General features: G+C 42.2%; 1 protein-coding gene across 2 annotated transcripts in view; it reads right to left on the bottom strand.

Annotated features, from left to right (window-relative positions):
* The window catches only part of LOC137355604 (E3 ubiquitin-protein ligase MARCHF1-like), a 217,708-nt gene that overhangs the window by 103,017 nt on the left and 94,519 nt on the right, over nt 1-20,172 (bottom strand). For both annotated transcript variants that reach the window (XM_068020961.1, XM_068021042.1), the window contains exon 2: nt 14,810-14,860. In XM_068020961.1, coding sequence (XP_067877062.1) covers nt 14,810-14,860 — 51 coding nt within the window. The remainder of the gene's footprint in view (nt 1-14,809; nt 14,861-20,172) is intronic.

Here is a 20,172-nt window from a genome sequence, read left to right as displayed (position 1 = left end):
CAGGTAGCCATCCAACCTAATCCCACTTTCCAGATTTTGGTCCATAGCCTTGTAAGCTACGGCACTTCAAATGTATATTCAAGTTCTTTTTAAATGTTTTAAGGGTTTCTGCCCCTCCCAGACCTTCAGGCAGAGAGTTCCAGGTCCCCACCACCCTCTGGGTGAAAATATTTCCCCTCTAAACCTCAGACCTCTTACCCTAAGTCTATGCCCCTTGGTTATAGACCTCTCAACCAAGGGGAAATGGGGCCTTTCTGTCCATCCTATCTAGACACCTCAGAATTTTATACACTTCAATTAGCTCTTCCCTCAGCCTTCTCTGTTTGAAAGAAAACAACCCTAGCCTATCCAATCTTACCTCATAACTAAAATTCTCCAGTCCAGGCAATATCCTCGTTAATGTCCTCTGTACCGTCTCTAAAGCAGTCACATCTTACCTATAGTGCAGTGACTAGAACTGCATGCAGTACTCCAGCTGTGGCCTAACTAGTGTTTTATACAGTTCCAGCATGATCTCCCAGATTTTATACTTTATGCCTCAGCTAGTAAAGGAAAGTATCCCGTATGCCTTCTTAACCACTTCACCTACCTGTCCAGTCACATTCAGGGACCAGTGGACATGCACTTCAAGGTCCCTCTATTCCTCTCCACTTCTCAGTATCCTACTCTTTATTGTGTATTCCCTTGCCTTGTTAGCCTTCCCCAAATGCATTATCTCACTCTTCTCCAGATTGAACTCCATTTCCACCCTACCTGACTAGTCCCTTGATATCTTCCTGCAGTCTACAAATTTCTTCTTCATTATCAACCACACCGTCAATTTTGTATCGTCTGCAAACGTCTTAATCATACCCCTTAGATTCAAGTCCAAATCATTGATATGAACCACAAAAAGCAAGGGACCTAGTATGGAGTCCTGTGGAACTCCATTGGAAACAGCTTTCCAGTCACAAAACACCCATCAACCATTACCCTTTGCTTCCTGCCTCTAAGACAATTTTGGATCCAACTTGCCACCTTGTCTTGGATCCCATGGGCTTTTACTTTCGTGGACACTGTTAGGTGGGATCTTATCAAAAGCCTTGCTAAAATCCATATAGCCTACATCAAATGCAATACCCTCATCTACCCTCTTTGTTACTTCCTCAAAAAATTCAATCATGTAAGTCAGACATGACCGTCCCTTAGCAAACCCGTGCTGACTATCTTTGATTAATCCATATCTTTCTAAAATAAGATTTATCCTGTCCCTCAGAAATTTTTCCAACCATTTTCCATCGCTGAGTTTAGGCTGAATGACCTGCATTTACTCAGTCTATCCCTTTCTCCCTTTTTAAACAATGGTACAATGTTAGCTGTTCTCCAGTCCTCTGGCACCATACCTGTAGCCAGAGAGGATTGGATAATGATGGTCAGAGCCTCTGCTATGTTTTTTCTTGCTTCCCTGAACAGCCTAGGATACATTTTGTCTGGGCCTGGGGACTTATCCACTTTTCAAGATGTCAAACTCCTTCATACTTTCTCTCTCACTATGATATTTCACACTTCTCCTCCCTGATTGCAATGTTTGTATCATCCCTTTCTTTTGTGAAAATAGATGTAAAGTATTCATTAAGAACCATACCAATGTGCTCTCTCTCCACACAAAGATTACCCTTATGGTCCCCAATAGGTCCTACTCTTTCTTTAGTTATCCTCTCACTCTATATGTATTTATAAAAAATATTTGTGTTTTCCTTTATTTTACTTGCCAATATTTTTCATGTCCTCTCTTTGTTTTCCAATTTCCTTTTTAATTTCGCCCCTACGCTTTTTAGGTTTTCTGCAGTATTGAGCCCTTGGTATCTGTCAGAAGCTTCCCTTTTTTACTTTATCCTCTCTTTAAGCCCCTTGACATCCAAGGGGCTTTGGATTTGTTAGTCGCACCTTTTTTTCTTTAAGGGAAAGTACTTGCTCTGAACACTTACTATCCTTTCGTTGAGTGCCTTCCACTGATCTGGCACTGATTTACCTTCAACTAGCTGTTTCACATCCACTTTAGCTAAATCACATCTCAACTTAGTAAAATTAGCTTTTCCCCCATTGAGAACCTTTGTCCTTTCCATAAATCTAACTGAATAATGATCACTTCCACCAAAGTGCTCCCCAACTGATACCCCTTCCACTTGCCCAGCTTTATTCCCTAAATCTAAGTCCAGAACCGCCCCCTCTCATGTTGGTCTTGTACTAGCTAAAAAAAAGTTCTCCTGAATGTATTTTAAGAATTCTGCTCCCTCTGTGCCTTTCACACTAATTCTATCCCAGTTAATATTAGGGTATTATTATTAGGGTATTGAAATCCCCCACTATTACTGCCCTATTGTTTTTGCACTTCTCAGAGATTTGCCTACATATTTGCTCTTCTATCTCCCTCTGACTGTTTAGAGGTCTATAAGTACACTCCCAGTAATGTGATTTCCCCTTTTTTGTTCTTCAGTTCAACCCATATGGCCTCATTTGGTCGTCCTTACCATATCATCCCTCCTCAAAGCTATAATTGTTCCTTTAATTAATTTTGCAGCCCCCTCCTTTTTTTTATCCCCCTCTTAATCTCATCTGGACACCCTGTAACCAGGAATGTTCAGCTGCCATTCCTGCCCTTCTTTCAGCCATATCTCAGTAATGGCTATAATATCATACTCCCATGTGACAATCTGTGGCCTCAGCTCATCAGCTCACCCTAGACTTCTTGCATTGAAGTATATCCCATATAGAACTCCCAAATTCCCTTGTTATCTATGATCTAGCCTTTGTTTCCTTTGCCTTCCAAGTATGCTTACTAATTTTCTGCCTTTCAGTTCCAAATTTTCTTCTCTCCCTTCTATCTGTCCTTCCAACCAACACTGTCCCTCCAACCGACACTATCCTCCCAACTGACACTCTCAAACCAGTACTCAGCTTTTGAGACTGCTGGGAGTGACGACATCTTGAAGGAGTGCAGTCCTGACCATGGCACCATTGGACAAGGGACTGCACAGTGGGAACAGAAAATACAATTGTTACAGGAGATTCCATAGTTAGGAGACAAACAGACATTACTGTAACCATCATGAAACCCACGTGGTGTGTTGCCAGAATAAAGGACATCACTGGGAGGATGCAGAATATTCTAAAGAAGGGAGTGAGCCAGAAACTGTGGTACATGTCGGTACCAATGACATAGACAGGGCAGGTATTGAGGTCCTGTGGTCAGAGTTTCAGGAGCTAGAGAGGAAGTTAAAGCATAGAACCTCAAAGGTAGTAATCTATGGATTACTCCCAGTGGCACACGCAAGTGAGAATAGAAATAAGGAGATAGGGAGGATCAATGCATTAGCTTGAAGCATGGTGCGGGAGGGAGGGCTTCAGATTCTTGGGGCATTGAGACCAGTTCTGCAGCGGGAAGCACCTACTCAAAAGGGATGGGGTGCACCTCAATAGGTCTGAGACCAATGTCCTTACGGGAAGCTTCACTGGTGTGTTTGGGAAGGGTTTAAACTAAATTGGCAGGGGGATGGGCACCAGCATATAGCTTCAGAAAAAGGGAATAAGGTACATAAAGTGAGAGTGTTGGATAGTACTAGAGAAGTAAGTAGTACTATATTAGATAGGGGCAGATGCAGGAATATCATAGAGCTGTGCAAGAACTATAGAGTGTTAACTATAGAGCGGGGGACTTTAATTACCCAAATATCAACTGGGATAGTGTTAGAGTAAAGAGTAAGGAGGGGAAGGAATTTCTGAAATGTGTTCAGGAGAACTTCCTTCAGCAGTATGTTTTCTGTGATTTTCCTGCAGAGATGGCAAATGGAGTTTAATGCGGAAAAGTGCGAGGTGATTCACTTTGGAAGGAGTAACAGGAATGCAGAGTACTGGGCTAATGGGAAGATTCTTGGTAGTGTAGATGAACAGAGAGATCTTGGTGTCCAGGTGCATAAATCCCTGACGGTTGCTACCCAGGTTAATAGGGCTGTTAAGAAGGCATGTGGTGTGTTAGATTTTATTAGTAGGGGGATCGAGTTTCGGAGCCACGAGGTCATGCTGCAGCTGTACAAAACTCTGGTGAGACCGCACCTGGAGTATTGCATGCAGTTCTGGTCACCGCATTATAGGAAGGATGTGGAAGCTATGGAAAGGGTGCAGAGGAGATTTACTAGGATGTTGCCTGGTATGGAGGGAAGGTCTTACGAGGAAAGGCTGAGGGACTTGAGGTTGTTTTCGTTGGAGAGAAGGAGGAGGAGAGGTGACTTAATAGAGACATATAAGATAATCAGAGGGTTAGATAAGGTGGATAGTGAGAGTCTTTTTCCTCGGATGGTGATGGCAAACATGAGGGGACATAGCTTTAAGTTGAGGGGTGGTAGATATAGGACAGATGTCAGAGGTAGTTTCTTTACTCAGAGAGTAGTTAGGGGCGTGGAACGCCCTGCCTGCAACAGTAGTAGACTCGCCAACTTTAAGGGCATTTAAGTGGTCATTGGATAGACATATGGATGAAAATGGAAGAGTGTAGGTCAGATGGTTTCACAGGTCGGCGCAACATCGAGGGCCGAAGGGCCTGTACTGCGCTGTAATGTTCTAATTTGCTCCTTGATCTCTCTCTCACTTTCACTATTTGGAAGTCAATAGAATACCCCCAGCAGTGTGATCATACCTTTTTTGCTTCTCAACTCTAACCAAATGGATTCTGTCTTTGCCCCCTCAAGGACATCCTGGTAAGTAAATAGTAAGCAGGTAGTAAGAGGTGGAATGGGGCCTTTTAGGGGAAAAAGAGGGTGATCTATGCTTCAAGGTGCAGGGTAAAGCTAGAATACTTAATCAGTACTCTGTATTGGTGTTTACTAAGGAAAAGGATGCTGACAGAATGTTGGCAGAAATGTAAATTTAAGAGGTAATGGATGGGGTGAAAACTGATAGGAAGGATATACTGGAAATGCTTAGAATGCATAAGTCCCCTGGTCCAGATGGTTTGCATCCCAGGTTGCTAAAGCAAGTCGGGGTGGAGATAGTGGAAGGGCTTACCATAATCTTCCAATCTTCCCTATATATGGGGGAGGTGCCAGAGGATTGGAGTGCAGCAAATGTGACACCAGTACTCAGGAAAAGGTGTAAGGTCATTCCTAGTAACTACAGGGTGGTCAGTTTAACATCAATGGTGAGTAAGGTTTTAGAAACAATAATTGGAGGAAATAATCAACAGACACTTGGAGAGGTTTGATTTAATTAAGGGGAGCCAGCACAGATTTGTCAAAGGCGGATGGAGCTTGATTAATCTAATTGCATTTTTTGATGAAATAACAGGGAAGGTTGATGAAGGAAATGCAATTAATGTTGTCCACATGGATTTTAAGAATGCATTTGACCAAGTAACATATGAAAGACTGATTAACAAAATTGAGGCTCATGGAATAGGAGTGTCAGTGTCAGCTTGTATAAGAAATTGGCTTAAGGACAGAAAACAGTGAGTCATAGTAAATGGTTGTTTTTCAGACTGGAGGATGGTAGACAGTGGTGTTCCCAAAGAGTCAGTGCTGGGACCACTGCTTTTTTGATGGATATAAATTACTTGGATCTTGGAATACAGAGTAAAATTTCAAAATTTGCCAAATGATACCAAACTTGGAAGTGTGGCAGACAGTGAGGGTAATACCAATTGACTGCAACAGAAACAGGCCAGCAAGATGGGTAGACAAGTGGCCGATGGAATTTAATACAGAGAAGTGTGAGGTGAGGCATTTTGGCAGAAGGGATAGGGAGAGGCATAATATACTGAATGGCACAGTTCTAAAATGTGTACAAGGACAGAGGGACCTCATGATGGCCATGTTGTGGAAAATGTAGCAGACCACCACAAACTGAGACACCTGCTCTGGCTTGTACTGGAGGGCTCCATCCAGGCATCGGAAGTGTTGCTTCAGCACGTCGACAATTTGCTTCACAGTATTTCCGGTGGCTGTCTGGCTCTCTGTATACGCCCATTGCGCTCGCATGGTCAGGTGCTGGAAGGTGGGGTCATCAGCCAGGTTTAGAGGGATATCCCTTGTCTCTGAGTAACCACTCTCTGGTTTTTCTTGGAGCCCTGAACACAGCAGGAATAATAGGCTGCCTTAGAATGAAGGTTTTGTAGCTGCCAGAGTAGCATTTACAGACATGATGTCCTATGGATGGTTGCACAGCAACTGCAATCGATAGAATGGTAGCCCTTGCAATTCTTATTCCTCTCCTTGTAGACATGTGGGGCCCGCAGAATCACAAGTGTGCAGTTGATGGCTCCCTGTGCCAATGGGAATCCTGCTATTTTGGCAAAGCCACATACCCTCTCATTCTGCTTCTCCCTGTTTAGGCAGAACACAATGTAATCACTTCTCTTCGCCTATATGCCTTCCATCACCTCCCAGATGCAGCAATGGATGGCATGCTGGGAGATGTTAGATTTGTCTCCTGCTTCCGCCCGGAAAGATCAGGTTGCTTACAATTTTAATGCCACTGTGACCTTTACGGCCACTGGCATCACCATCCTTGCCCTGGTGTGAGGCTCCAGGTTGTGTTGAAGGAGGTGGCCTAGTTCCCGTACCTCTTGCAGTCATGGGGGATCAAATCCTCTGCTCTCCCTGATAAAACAGTTTTAAAAAGACAAGCTACCAGCAAAGTCATCCTTTCGGCGTAAGATGATAACCTAGTTTGCTACACTATAACCTGCATTGCAAAGGAATGTGAGGAGAGAGACAAAATGTCTGTGAATTTCCCAGCAAGAACCAAGACCCAGGAGGTTTAAAGGAACTACCTGTTCTCTCAGCAAGCAGAGAAATACTGCTAACTGCTATGTTTGAATGACTGAGTGACTGTCATGTGACAAGCCCCTCCCCATCTGTGGTTTTAAGCTGTTTTTTTCTCTGCAGCAGAGGAGAAGCAACTGGACTCTGACATGAGCAGACCCTAAGATGGGCTCCCTCTCTCCCCCTCTCTCATTCTAGCTTGAAAGCTTTCAAATCCTGCCTGTTGACTTGACCACCTTTGCATACTCTGGCTACAATCAGAAACACTGTTGGAAGTAATCATCTGCATCACTATCTCCAAGAGACCCACTGAACCTGTCATCTATCTCTTCAAACTAAAAGCCTCAGGAGCATTGAATTCAGCTGGAAGCCACCTGAATCACCAAACTCCACAGAATGTATACTGCTTTTTGATGGACTCTAACTCAACCAATCTACCTTTTCCCATTCTGTAACCTATTTTTGTGTGTGTAAACCTCTAATGTGTGTGTGAGAGTGAAAGTTGGCGCTTTGTTTATTATTTTATTAGTTCGGTTTCGGCACAATAATGTTAACCTCTTTCTTTGTTAACTCAAGAAAACCTGTCTGATTACTTACCTGCTATAATCATAACAAGAACCAATCAAACACCTACTATATTGGCCAGTACATCCACTTTAAGAAAGATTTAAACCTGTTGTGGTCTAGAAAGGATAGGGAAAAGAGGAAAGCCTTTCAACCCCTCCTCACTCGACCGTAACACGCGAATAAGGAACTGGCAGAGATGTTAAACTAGTACTTTGTATCTGTCTTCCGAGTAGAAGACACAAAAAAATACTGGAAATAGTAGGGAACCAAGAGTCTAAAGAGAGTGAAAACTTAAAGTAATTGATACTAGGAAAGAAAAATGACTAGAGAAATAAATGGGACTAAAAACTGATACATCGCCCAGACCTGATTTTTTTGCTACACCTTTAAGGGGCTGTGTCTAAAACTGCTGTCTATTACCAGACAGGAAATGATGTATATACTCATGTAATCATCGAGCATAAGTTAGAAGCAGTCAGAGAGACCAGATGTGTTAGTTAGCCTCACAATTTTACTGTAGATAGTTTCATATCATCAAATAAAGAACCCACTTATTTTAGTTACCAGTCCTCCTCATGTGGTTGATGTGTTTGTGTTAAAGAAAGAGAAATACAACACTGATGGCTAGATGCCAGGGTTTTAAAAGATTTGGCAGCGGAGACAATGGATGCAAAAGCAAAATGCTGCGGATGCTGGAAATCTGAAATAAAAACAGAAAATGCTGTAAGTCTGGCAGCATCTATGAGAGAGAAACAGAGTTAACATTTCATGTTCTGCTGAAAGGTCACAGATTTGAAACATCTGCCAGATGTTTACGCCCCTGCAGGAGTGTGCTGGAGGCTGGGGGGGGGGGGGGTGAATGGGGGGGTAAAATTAAGTGGGAAGGGGAGGGTGCCATTCCCATCACCTTCCTGCCCCTGCTACAATTTTACGAGTGGTGGTGGCGGTGAAAAATGGCCTGCTTGCCCCAGGCCCATTAAGGCCCTTAAGTGGCTAATTAATTGCCACTTAAGGGCCTCCTCCCACTGCCACTGGGGGGGGGGGGCGAGAGGGTGGGGCGGGGCGTGAAAACGCCAAGCCGGGGTTCCCCTTGCCTTTTCAGCCTGATGCCGGTCGCCCCACCTCCTCCACAAAATCCAGCCCAAGAGTTTTTTTTCCATGAGATTAGGGCTCATGGAATTTGGGATAACATATTAGCTTGGATAGAGGATTGTTTAACGGACAGCAAACAGAAAGTGGGAACAAACAGGTAATTTTCAGGTTGGCAGGCTGTAACTAGTGAGATGCACAAGGAGTACTGCTTGGGCCTCAACTATTTACAATCTATGTCAAGAATGTAGATGAGGGGGTCGAGTGTATCTAAGTTTGCTGATGATACAAAGCCATGTGGGAAAGTAAGCTGTGAGGAGCAGGCAAACAGGCAGCAAAAGGGTATAGACAGGCTAAGTGGTTGGACAAGAAGGTGGCAGATGCAATATAATGTGGGGAAAAGTGAAATTATCCACTTTGATAAGAACAGAAAAGGAGAATTTTTTTTAAATAGTGCAAGACTGGTAACCGTTGGTATGCAGAATATGTCCTTGAATAGGAATCACAGAAAGTTAAGGTGCAGTTACAACAAGCATTTAGGAAGGCATAGTATGTTAACCTTTATTGTAAGGGAGTTGTAGCATAAGGGAAAGGAAGCCTTGTTACAATTATATAGGGCTTTGGTGAGACCACACTTGGAGTACAGTGTACAGTTTTGGTTCCTTTACCTAGGGAAGAATATACTTGCCTTAGAGGGGTGGGATCCAATAAAGGTTTACTACATTGTTTACTGGGATGATAGAATTGTCCTATGAGGAGAGATTGAGTAGAATGGGCCTATATTCTTTGGACAGGGTAGATGTTGGAGAGTTTAGAATTAAAGGTTATAGTCTCAGGATAAGGACGAAGCCATTTTGGACTGAGATAAGGAGCAATTTCTTCCTTCAGAGGATTGTGAACCTTTGGAATTTTCTATCCTGGAGGACTATAGATGCTCAGTCATTGAGTTTGACTCAAAACTAAGATTGGTAGTTTTTTGGACACTAGGAAATCAAGGGATATGGGGGAAGGTGGAATTGGAGTAGAAGATCAGCCGTGATCTTATTGAATGGCGGAGAAGGCTGGGATGGCCGTATGCCTATTCCTGCTCCTATTTCTTATGTTCGTATATTCTGATGGAACCTTTTTTCAATGGCTAGCAGGAATCATTTTTAACAAAATCAAACTGTTTTTTTTAAACTCAAAAAAAACCTTGTTCTGTCTAACAAAAGTGCTGAATTAGAATCAAGAAATCATATGCTTTTTATATACAAGTCCAGGAGAAGTGATAGGGAGAAAACAGGTAAGAAAGAGAAAAAAACTTAAATGAAGAAATTTTAAAAAAGGAACTTGGCAAAGAACGATGATGATGATATCTCTTGCAAGAAACAGGATAAGAATTCTCAATTAATACACTGCTGGGCCATGATATTGGAGCTATTAGTCAGAACTGACAGGCACCATTAGATGCATAGCTTACAGGGAACTGGAAGCACCATGTAATATTGAGAACAAAACAACCAAAGACCATTGGAATACAGACTTAACTCATTCAGTCTGTGCCATTATCCAGCTCCTCTTTGAGCGTCTTATCTGACTATTGTTCATTATTTTTGTACTCATAGCCACAGCCTGCCATTATTAGCTGAATCCCCAGCTTTTCAATTGAAGTAATTACTTCCTTCCCCAGCAGAAAAAAAAGTAGATGCTGGAAATCTGAAACAAACACACAAATTACTGGAAAGACTGGAAATAGGTCAGGCAGCATTTGTGGAGAGAACAGATCAGTTGGCATTTTAGATGTGGACCTCCATCAGAATGTGTGAGCTTTTCCAGTGAGAATCAGGTCTGATGAAGTCTCATCTGATGCATCAACTTGTCTGTTCTTGGTACAGATGCTCCTAGACCTGCTCAGTGTTTCCAACATTTTCTGCTTTTGTTTCAGTTTTTGCACTCGGTAACCTATTCCAGAAGCTGCTGACTGCCAAGAATTCATTCAATATGTTGATTTTAAATGGCGACTTTATTTGTTTAGAATCATGCCTTCTGTTTCTGCCTGGCTGAATTTGAAAAAATATTTATATATCTACCTTATTGATGCTTTCCTTATTTTAAAACATGAATCATATTGCCCTACACATTTTAAAAAATAAAAATAGATTTTACTTCCTTAGTACAATCTTCTGAAATCTGAAATCATTTTCACGTTTAGACTGCCACCAAAGCTTTTTTTAAACACACATTGACTACATATGGACACAATATTTAATTTAGTCTCATTGATACTTGTTATAAAATATCTAGACTATTCTTAGAGTCATAGGGTCATAGAGTCACGACGGCACTGAAGGCAGCCATTTGGCTTGTCAAGTCCATGCCAGCTCTCTGTAAAGCAATCCAGTCAGTCCCATTCCCCTGCTCTATCCCTGTAGACCTGAAAGTTTATTTCCCTCAAGTGCCCATCCAATTTCCTTTCGAAATCTGGGTACTGCCTGTGCGGAGTTTGCAAGTTCTCCCTGTGATCGCGTGGGTTCTCGCCGGGTGTTCCGGTTTCCTCCCACAGCCAAAGACTTGCAGGTGATAGGTAAATTGGCCATTATAGATTGACCCTAGTATAGGTAGGTGGTAGGGGAATTGAGGGAAGGTGGGGATGTGAGAGGGTAATGGGATTAATGTAGGATTAGTATAAATGGGTGGTTGATGGTCGGCACATACTTGGTGGGCCAAAGGGCCTGTTTTAGTGCTGTATCTCTAAATAAATAAATAAAATAAAATCATTGATCATCTCTGCTTCCACCACTCTTGTAGGCAGCAGGTTCCAGATCATTACCACTGACTGCATAAAGAAGTTCTTCCTCACATTCCCCCCTGTATCTCTTGCCCAAAACCTTAAATCTGCGTCCCCTAGTCCTTGTCCCATCAGCTAATGGGAACAGCTTTTCTTTGTCCACCTTATCTCAACAGGTCATAATTTTGTACCCCTCTATCAAATCTCCCCTCAACCTTTTTCGCTCCAAGGAGAACAACCCCAGCTTCTCCAATCTCACCTTGTAGCTAAAATCCTTCAACCCTGGAACCATTCTGGTAAATCTCCTCTGCACCCTTTCAAGGACTTTCAGATCCTTCCTAAAGTGCGGTGACCAGAACAGGACACAATACTCTAACAGTGGCCTAACCAGAGCCTTATAAATGTGCAGCATAACTTCACTGCTTTTGTACTCAATACCTCTATTTATGAAGCCCAAGATCTCAAATGCTTTGCGAATTACTCTCCCAATATGTTCTACCAACTTCAAAGATCTATGCATATGGACCTCGAGGTCCCTCTGTCCCTTCAAACTCTTTAGAACTGTGCCATTTAGTCTATATTGCCTCTCATTATCCCTTCTGCCAAAATGCATCGCCTCACACTTCTCTCTATTAAATTCCATCTGCCGCTTGTCTTTGCATTCTGCTCGACTATCTATGTCCTTGTTGCAGTCAATTTGTATAATTGGCAAATTTTGAAATGTTACTCTCTATTCCGTAAAAGCACAGGCCCCAGCACTGAACCTTGGGGAACACCACTGTCTACTATCCTTCAGTCTGAAAAACAACCATTTACCATGACTTTCTGTTGTCTATCCTTAAGCGAATTTTCATCGAAGCTGACAATGACCCTCCTATTTCATGAGCATCAATTTTGGTAACCAGCTGTCTATCTGTCTGTCTACCTATTTGTCAAACTCTTTCTTAAAATCCATATATCGACAATATCCACTGGATTTCCCTCATCAACCTTCTCTGTTACTTCATCAAGTACAGCAGAATGTTCAACTTCAGTGGGGCATAAAACTGGTGATCGTAGGCTGCTTGTGCTTTATACATTCTGCCTGATAATTCCTTTGCTTTGAAGTCAGTGGAAATGAAAATTAGGCGAGTGTTTAACAGGCAACTGACCTACTACTGCCCACTTTATGTCCTCACCGAGGTTGAAAATTCCACACATCATTGAGTTCAGGCTCCCGGTGGTGAGTCTCAGCCACCAGCAGACATATTACAATTTTGGGAGTGGGCAACGTACACCCAATAAAGAACTCAAAATCATGGAAGGAGCACGTCTGAATTTCTGATATGTGAAGCTGGTTGGCAATGATTGCTACTGGGATAAAAAATAAATTCAGTCACAGTTTATATTTATTCCCTTAGATGGGAAGGAAAGTTTATTAGTTCTTCAAAGAACTCACTTTTTCTGTAGAAAATTATTTATATTCTCACTAGATAGTTCATTGACTCTTTAAAAAGATTACAAGGACCTGCCATGTGCATCTCAGAGCAGCATGACTACAAAGGGTAGTGGAAAGGGAGACTTCAGATTGAGTGCTGCAATGGAGACCAACAGTTGCATGAACGCATACTACTGGTTGGGGAATTTGCATTCTAGGCTTGCATGGTGTATTCTTCAGGGTTGGGCAGCTACAGAATGGCCATCAGGCTTGTCTGAAGCCATGTCTTGCATGGTTTGCAATGGGAGCACATCATGACGTTTCGCATAATATAGCATCAGAATGGCCAAGGTGGGAGGGAAATCCTCCTCCAGGGCTTTACATACAGTGTTAAAATTGGCATTCTTAATAAAAATATTGAGGAAATACCTGGTGAGAGTATAATTTCTTTAAATAAAAGAGGGCAATACCAGAAGTATTCCTATTGGCTTTTCTTGCATGTAACTATTTAATACATTTTGCTCATCAATAATCAAAGCCCATTTAAAAAATGAATAATTCTATTTTCTCCATTAACTCTGATGCATCCTTTATACCAACTACCAGAAAAAGCGCACAAAGTACCAAAGTGATTTTAAATTTCTGCCAAAACTTTTTTTTCTCACTTTATTACACCTGTCTTTGTTAGAGACTGATTTTTTCCCCTCAAAACTCTGTTTTCTGTAAAATATTCAAAGACAGGTCCTACTTTCCTCTGTATTTATCTTTTTACCAGTTTTTAATTTTGTTTCAGTTGAAGGGAGGACTCTCTTGTGACCTGCTAGACTGGTGTTACAATTGTAGCTATTGTCCAATGCAAACTGCAGCGACACTGTGTACTGTAGAGATCTGTGGAGTCAAAATGATTGAGTTTATTTTAATATGTCAAGTTACATTTAATTTAATTTTGGTCTTGCTTGGTTGTTGACGCAAAATGGCAAGAAGGTTTTATGATTTGCATTATATTGCATGTTTCAATTGTAACTCTATTGACCTCCTTTTGCTGAATCGTGTATTCCTGCATCGCGCTTTTGAGGCAACTTGAGGTATTGACTGTTCTCTACAATACGCTGACTTTGTAGGTAGATTGTTCATCCACATCAAACATGAAAGCAAGTAATGTGCTGTCTTATGGGCACAGATTAGAAATTTGAGAAACTGTCTTAGAAAGGCAAACGCAACAGTTATGAAACACAGTATTTTGCCAACTTCTTTGAACCCCGTATTACTATTGTGAGAATAAAAAATACTGAAATGTTGTTTCTACAGCTTGTGGAAAATTACCAAGAAGTCATTTCTACACAACATAATGAAATCACTGAACAAGGGAACTGATAAGGGTATGTAAGTAAAGACCTTGAGACAGTACAGCAGTTAAAAATTGTGCTTAGGCAGAGAAAAGAAAAACAGCAAGAGTTAGAACAAAGGATGTAGTGAATAACAAACTGCCCCACTAAGATAAAGGCTGACAGCTGCAAGTTAACACACACAATGGAGAGCCAAATAAGGTAAAACAAAAACAAGAGTTAGGGGCTAGAAAGTTAGAGTAGGGGGAGAAGTAAACAGAGGAGGAGACTGTAGCAACCATAGGATAGGTTAGTGTCATAATACGTTATAACCAATAATGTAAAATAAAGGCGTGGACAAATGGATTTGTATTGTATAAACATGAACTGAATATGTTGATCGGTGTGCCTGCTTGTAGGACACCCGATCTTGCAAGAACGTTAAATAAACTTACTTCTTCAGAGTTTGACTTGGTGTAAATTATTATTAAGTGGGCTATGTTTCTCACACTATGAGAAAGCCAAACTGACTTTGTCCCTCTGAGCTGTGTCACAATGTTTTAAAATGTATTCATAGGATGTGGGTGTTGCTGACAAATACCACAACAATGCAGCAATACGTTCACAGAATTATGCCTCAGTAAAGCATACCAACTATTCTGTTTATACAAATGATCATTCTCTGGAAAGTACGACAGCTGAGTTCACAGTCACATGCTAACTACAATTATGATCTCCTTCCCAAAACAAATAGTGTGAAGGAGTTTCCAAAAACTGCCTCCGGCTCTCGTCAACAAACACAAAGCTGGAAAAGTCAGATTTCCTTTTTAAATGCAAAGAATATCCCTACCTTTGATATGTTACTTGATCGACTTGTTGAGCGTCCTGGAGACTTATCATTCTGCAAAATAAAAAAAAAAATGTTGTTGCATTCATAATGTCACTTGGGCTGCTTGACTTCCCTAAGTCAGGTGACATAACAGGAAAAAAAAATCAATCGATTTTAATGGAGTTTTTTTTAATGTTATCGCCGTAACCAAATGCCAATCACCCAGTCATCTCTGGAATCTGCCACGTTCCCTAATTTCAATAGTGAGTCCGCCAATGTTCCAGGCAATTCTTCAGGTTAATTATTGGATTCCCATTCCCTCAGGATCATAGAATAAATCATTGCATTCATAGAAATTTACAGCATGGAAGGAGGCCATTCAGCCCATCATGTCTGCATCAGCTGGCAAGTAGCCATCCAGTCTAATCCATAGCCTAGTAGGTTACTGCTACAATTACTTTTACAAGTATACAAGTACTTTTTGAAATGTTATGAGGGTTTTTACCTCGATCGCCCTTTCACGCAGTGAGTTCCAGATCCTCACCACCCTTTGGATGAAAGCATTTCCCCTTAAAACATTTCCTCTAAAACTCCTATCTCGAGCCCTAAATCTATGCCCCTGGTTATAAACCCCTCAACCACGGGGAATAGAGCCTTCCTATGCACTCTATCTAAACCGCTCAGAATTTTATACACTTCAATTAGGGTTCGCCTCAGCCTCCTTTATTCCAAAGAAAACAACCATAGCCTATCCAATCATTCCTCATAACTAAAATTCTCTTCCTCGTAAATCTCTTCTGTACCTTCTCTAGTGCAATCACATCTTTTCTATAGTGTGGTGACCAGAACTGCATGCAGTACTCCAGCTGTGCTCTAACCAGTTTTTATACAGTTCCGGCATAACCTCCCAGCTTTTCTTTTCTATGCCTCGGCTAATAAAGGCAAGCATCCTGTATGCCTTCATGACCACTTTATCTACCTGTCCAGCCACCTTCAGGGATCTGTGGACATGCACTCCAAGGGCTCTCTGTTCTATACGCTTCTCCGAATTGAACTCCATTTGCCACTGTTCCGCCCACCTGACTAGTTCATTGATATCTGCCTGCAGTCCATAGCTTTCTTCTCCATTATCAACCACATGGCCAACTTTTGTATCGTCTGCAAATGGCTTAATCATACCTTCTACATTCATGTCCAAATCATTGATATATACCACAAAAAGCAAGGGACCTAGTACTGAACGCTGCAGAACATTACTGGAAACAGCCTTCCAGCCACAAAAACACCCAACGACCAATATCCTTTGTTTCCTGCCTCTGAGCCAATTTTGGATCCAACTTGCCACTTTGCCTTGTTTCCTTAGGCTTCTACTTTTGTAACCAGTCTGCCATGTGAGACCTTATCAAAAGCCTTGCTAAAATCCATATAGACTACACCAAATGTACTATCCTCATCGATACTCCTGGTTACCTCCTCAAAAAGTTCAATCATCTTAGTCAGACACGACTGTTGCTTAGTAAATCCGTGCTGACTGTCTTTGATCATCCGACATTGTGTCTGTTGCTTTCCATGCATGATCTGATATCATAGTACTGGCCAAAATTTGACCTGCCAATGATGATTCTTTTCCTCCCACTGAGGCTGCTTTAGCAGACAGATTCCACCCTGTCCAGCCAACTATGTAGGCATTGTCTGTGGAGGGAGAAGCTGAGTTAAGATTCCAGGTCTGTGACCTTTAATCCAAAAAAGGTCACAGACCTGAAACGTTAACTCTGCTTCTCTCTCCACAGATGCTGCCAGACCTGCTGAGTATTTCTAGCACTTTGTTTTTATTTCAGATTTCCAGCATCTGCAGTATTTTGCTTTTATTTATGTAGGCATTGTGGTACTCATCTCCAGGTTTCACCTTGAACAATCTCCTTATTCCTTTAGCAATTGAGCCACATTTTAACACTTCATTCACAAACTATTTTCCAGATTCTTATCATTAACCTGCTCATCCCAACCTCTACTGTGCCTTGGTACACTGAAAGCTCCTGCTGTCTGACCCAAGTTAGTTGCTGCACTAAGCAACTGGAGCTTGGTGATTTTAACCTGTATCTGAATTTACTCTGCCCTCACCTCCCTCATCCATAACTTCTACATACATCTCTCTACTGTTATCTGAGGCTGGCTCCTCGTTTCTCTCCTCTTATACATTCCCCTGTTTATATTTAAACTCTACACCCCATCATGCCACCCATGGAAAAACACAAACTACTCCTTATTTCCTCAAATGTCCCATTGTAACTCCCTGAACATGAGCTCACCACCTGCATTGTCACTGATGCCTTCATAAATCAGTTCCACAGCTGCAGCACCATCACTTTTCCTAATCTTGTACCCATCAAATCCCTCACATCCAAGATGTGACTTTCCAACTTTCCACTATTTCCTTTAGCACAACAGCTCCTAACACAGGCTTGGCTTTATGGATTCCAGTTGTTTGGCCACAGATCAAAATGAACATGGCACACAACCTGCCTGGCTATTGACTTCCAAATCTGGCTTTACTACTTCAAGCAGTACTCCATCTCTCACTCTGTGATCAAATTATCCTTAAAGTCTCAGGTTATCCCAGACAGCAAGATTCCTCTTCTCCCTCATAAACTGCTTTCTCCGACCTGTGTTCCCTATACCTATCATATTCATCTCTGTTAGTAAAGGTCAAAAGCTTATGCAATTCTTTGCTTCCAAAATCAAGATCATCCACACGTGACCTCTGCCTCCATTCTTCTAGCTCGCCTCCCAAATCAGCTCCTCCCCTTCACACTGCAGACTCTCCATCTTGTCCTCCAGCTCCTGAAAACCCAACATTCCCTTCTTTGACTCATACTTGATACCCTCTCACCCCCTCGACCCCTTTAATTTTTCAAGCAACCACTTATCTCTAATCGTCCATTTCTCCTGCCACTCAATTACACACCGCCCTTCTCACGTTCCCTGTTTAAGTACCTCCATTCTGGCTTCAAATTTTCCAGGAACACCAACATTGCAGTCACTTACAAGTGGCATGATGTACAATTGTCAGTCCAGGACAATGACAGTTTCTCAAATTTATCCAAGTTAACCGCTATATCTCTTTAATTCTTCGCAATACTGGACCCTGTTTTATTTAATGTTCCCTCTTTCAGGTCCTTTCTCCCAGACTAATGATTTTACACTTATCCAATTTTTGCAACCTATTGACCTAATTATCTAAAAATCCTGAATCCTTATCCTTCAGGGTACTTTGCTTTTCATTATTTGCCCTGCTTCCTGTTTTTGGTATCATCTATATACTTGGAAGAATTTGCTAATGTACCCTTCTCCAGGTCATTAAGGCACACACGTGTGTTTGTAGGAATGAAACTCAACTTCAATGTAGATACAAAACAGATGGTAGAGGATCAGTTGCCCAAAGTCAATGGAAAGTCAGACAGGGTGTATAATGGGCTGCTAATATACTACCACCTGTTCTCCAACCCCATCAAAGCTCAGTTGCACCCTCTTTACATCTGTAAATATTATTGTTTATTGTTTGAGATTGAGTTTCTTTCTCATTGATTATCCCATCTATATATATCACCATCACACTATATTACCATCTTCTCATTTGTCATTACCAATCAGATCACAGAAAAATACACAGACAGCAGCCAGGACGAGGGATGCCAAAGCTCCTGAACTGTTCAGGAGTCTCCCAGAATTGAACATAGTTCTTCTGGGCACACTAGCTAGCAACGGAACTTAGCACATATGCACCTCAGACTGAAGAGAGAAATATCACCAGACATATAGTAAAAGCCAGCTGATAACTGGGAGGGCCAGGACACTTCCCACTAATTTCAAAGGAAAGCCATCCCTATCTGCAACGAAGCTCCTATCTGGCACACAAACTTACCAGACTCCAGCGTGTAACCCAGAATACGCTGACATTGTGGCTCTCAGAATCCTGCATTTACACGTCTGGAAATCTTGAATAATGAAACGCCTGATGTATGACACAAGCCTTCAAAATGATTTAGGAGCAGACTCCATCTACATACCCTGACAGTCGATTTATTAGCATTCGACTAATCAAGGCAAAAGTCAAACTTAAACCAGGTTACAGATTTATTTCTTTAGTTCTGCATTGTTCGAGGTGCCATAGAGGATGAAACTCTAAATGGAGGTCCTGTCTGCCCTCTCAGGTGGACGTAAAAGATCCTATGGTACTATTTTGAAGAACAGCAGGGGAGATCTCTCTGGTATCTTGGTGAATATTAATTCCTCAATCAACATCACTAAAACAGATTATCTGGTCATTATCACATTGCTGTTTGTGGAACTTGCTGAATTGGCTGCCACATTTCCTACAATACAACAGTGACTACACTTCAAAAATACTCCACTGGCTGTAAAGCACTTTGGGACATCCAGTGGTCATGAAAGGGACTATTTAAATGCAAGGTTTTATGAGACTGCAGTGGGTGAATAACGATAAAAGAAATTCTGTAGAACAGTTAGTAAGGGCTGAATTTTTGCTGCGGAGAGAGGAAACCGAAGTCAAGACTGTTTCCACGACCCAAATCCGCCCCTAAGGCGAAAGAGTCATCGGCCCTGAGTTTCACGGGGGCACCCCCTTAACTGGTTTGAGTTTGGCAGCCAATTAGCTACTGCCGGGGCAGGAACACAGGTGGGACTGCGAAGTGTGGGCCTGATTTTACAGTGGTTGCTGCTTTACTGCTGCAACTTCAGATTGGAAGAGAATAGAATTTAAGAATATGTCAGGAGAGCCAGAGGCCAGGAGCCCAGGCAGGGCAGTTCCTCAATTCTCTGATGCAGATCTGGAGGTGATGCTGGAGACCGTGAGGGAGAGAAGTCATCTTCCCGGAACAAGGCAGGAGGAGGCCTCCCACTCAGACGAAGCAGGCATGGACATCACTGACACAGTCAGCAGAAGATATGTGATCTGCAGAAGTCAGATCCAGTGTCAGAAGAGGTTCAATGACCTGATATGGTCTGGCAAAGTGAGTGCAAATCCCAACCCTCAGGACAGGCCTCTGGTTATTAACCCTCTAGCAGACACACCAAGCTGAGGAGTCTCAGGGCACATGCTGCTCCTGAACATGGGAGCAGAGCGTGTCCAGGGTTCTTACTAACCCCTCAGAATGGCTGAAAGCCATGGTGTTGTTGAGGACCTGCCAGCACTGAGACATGCAGCTTCTAATGAATAGGAGCAGCTGGCAGTGGCCATAGAGGCCAGCAGTGCCTTATCATGCATTTTTTTGCCTTTTCAGGAGAAAGGGCCCATAATGCATGGAAGAGGGACCACACTGGACCTGCCTTCAGGTCATCACAGCCATGGAGGAGGGAGCCATGAA

This window comes from Heterodontus francisci, chromosome 1, assembly GCF_036365525.1.
Source record: "Heterodontus francisci isolate sHetFra1 chromosome 1, sHetFra1.hap1, whole genome shotgun sequence".
Classification (NCBI taxonomy): Eukaryota; Metazoa; Chordata; class Chondrichthyes; order Heterodontiformes; family Heterodontidae; genus Heterodontus; species Heterodontus francisci.
This window is presented reverse-complemented; position numbering and strand designations above follow the sequence as displayed.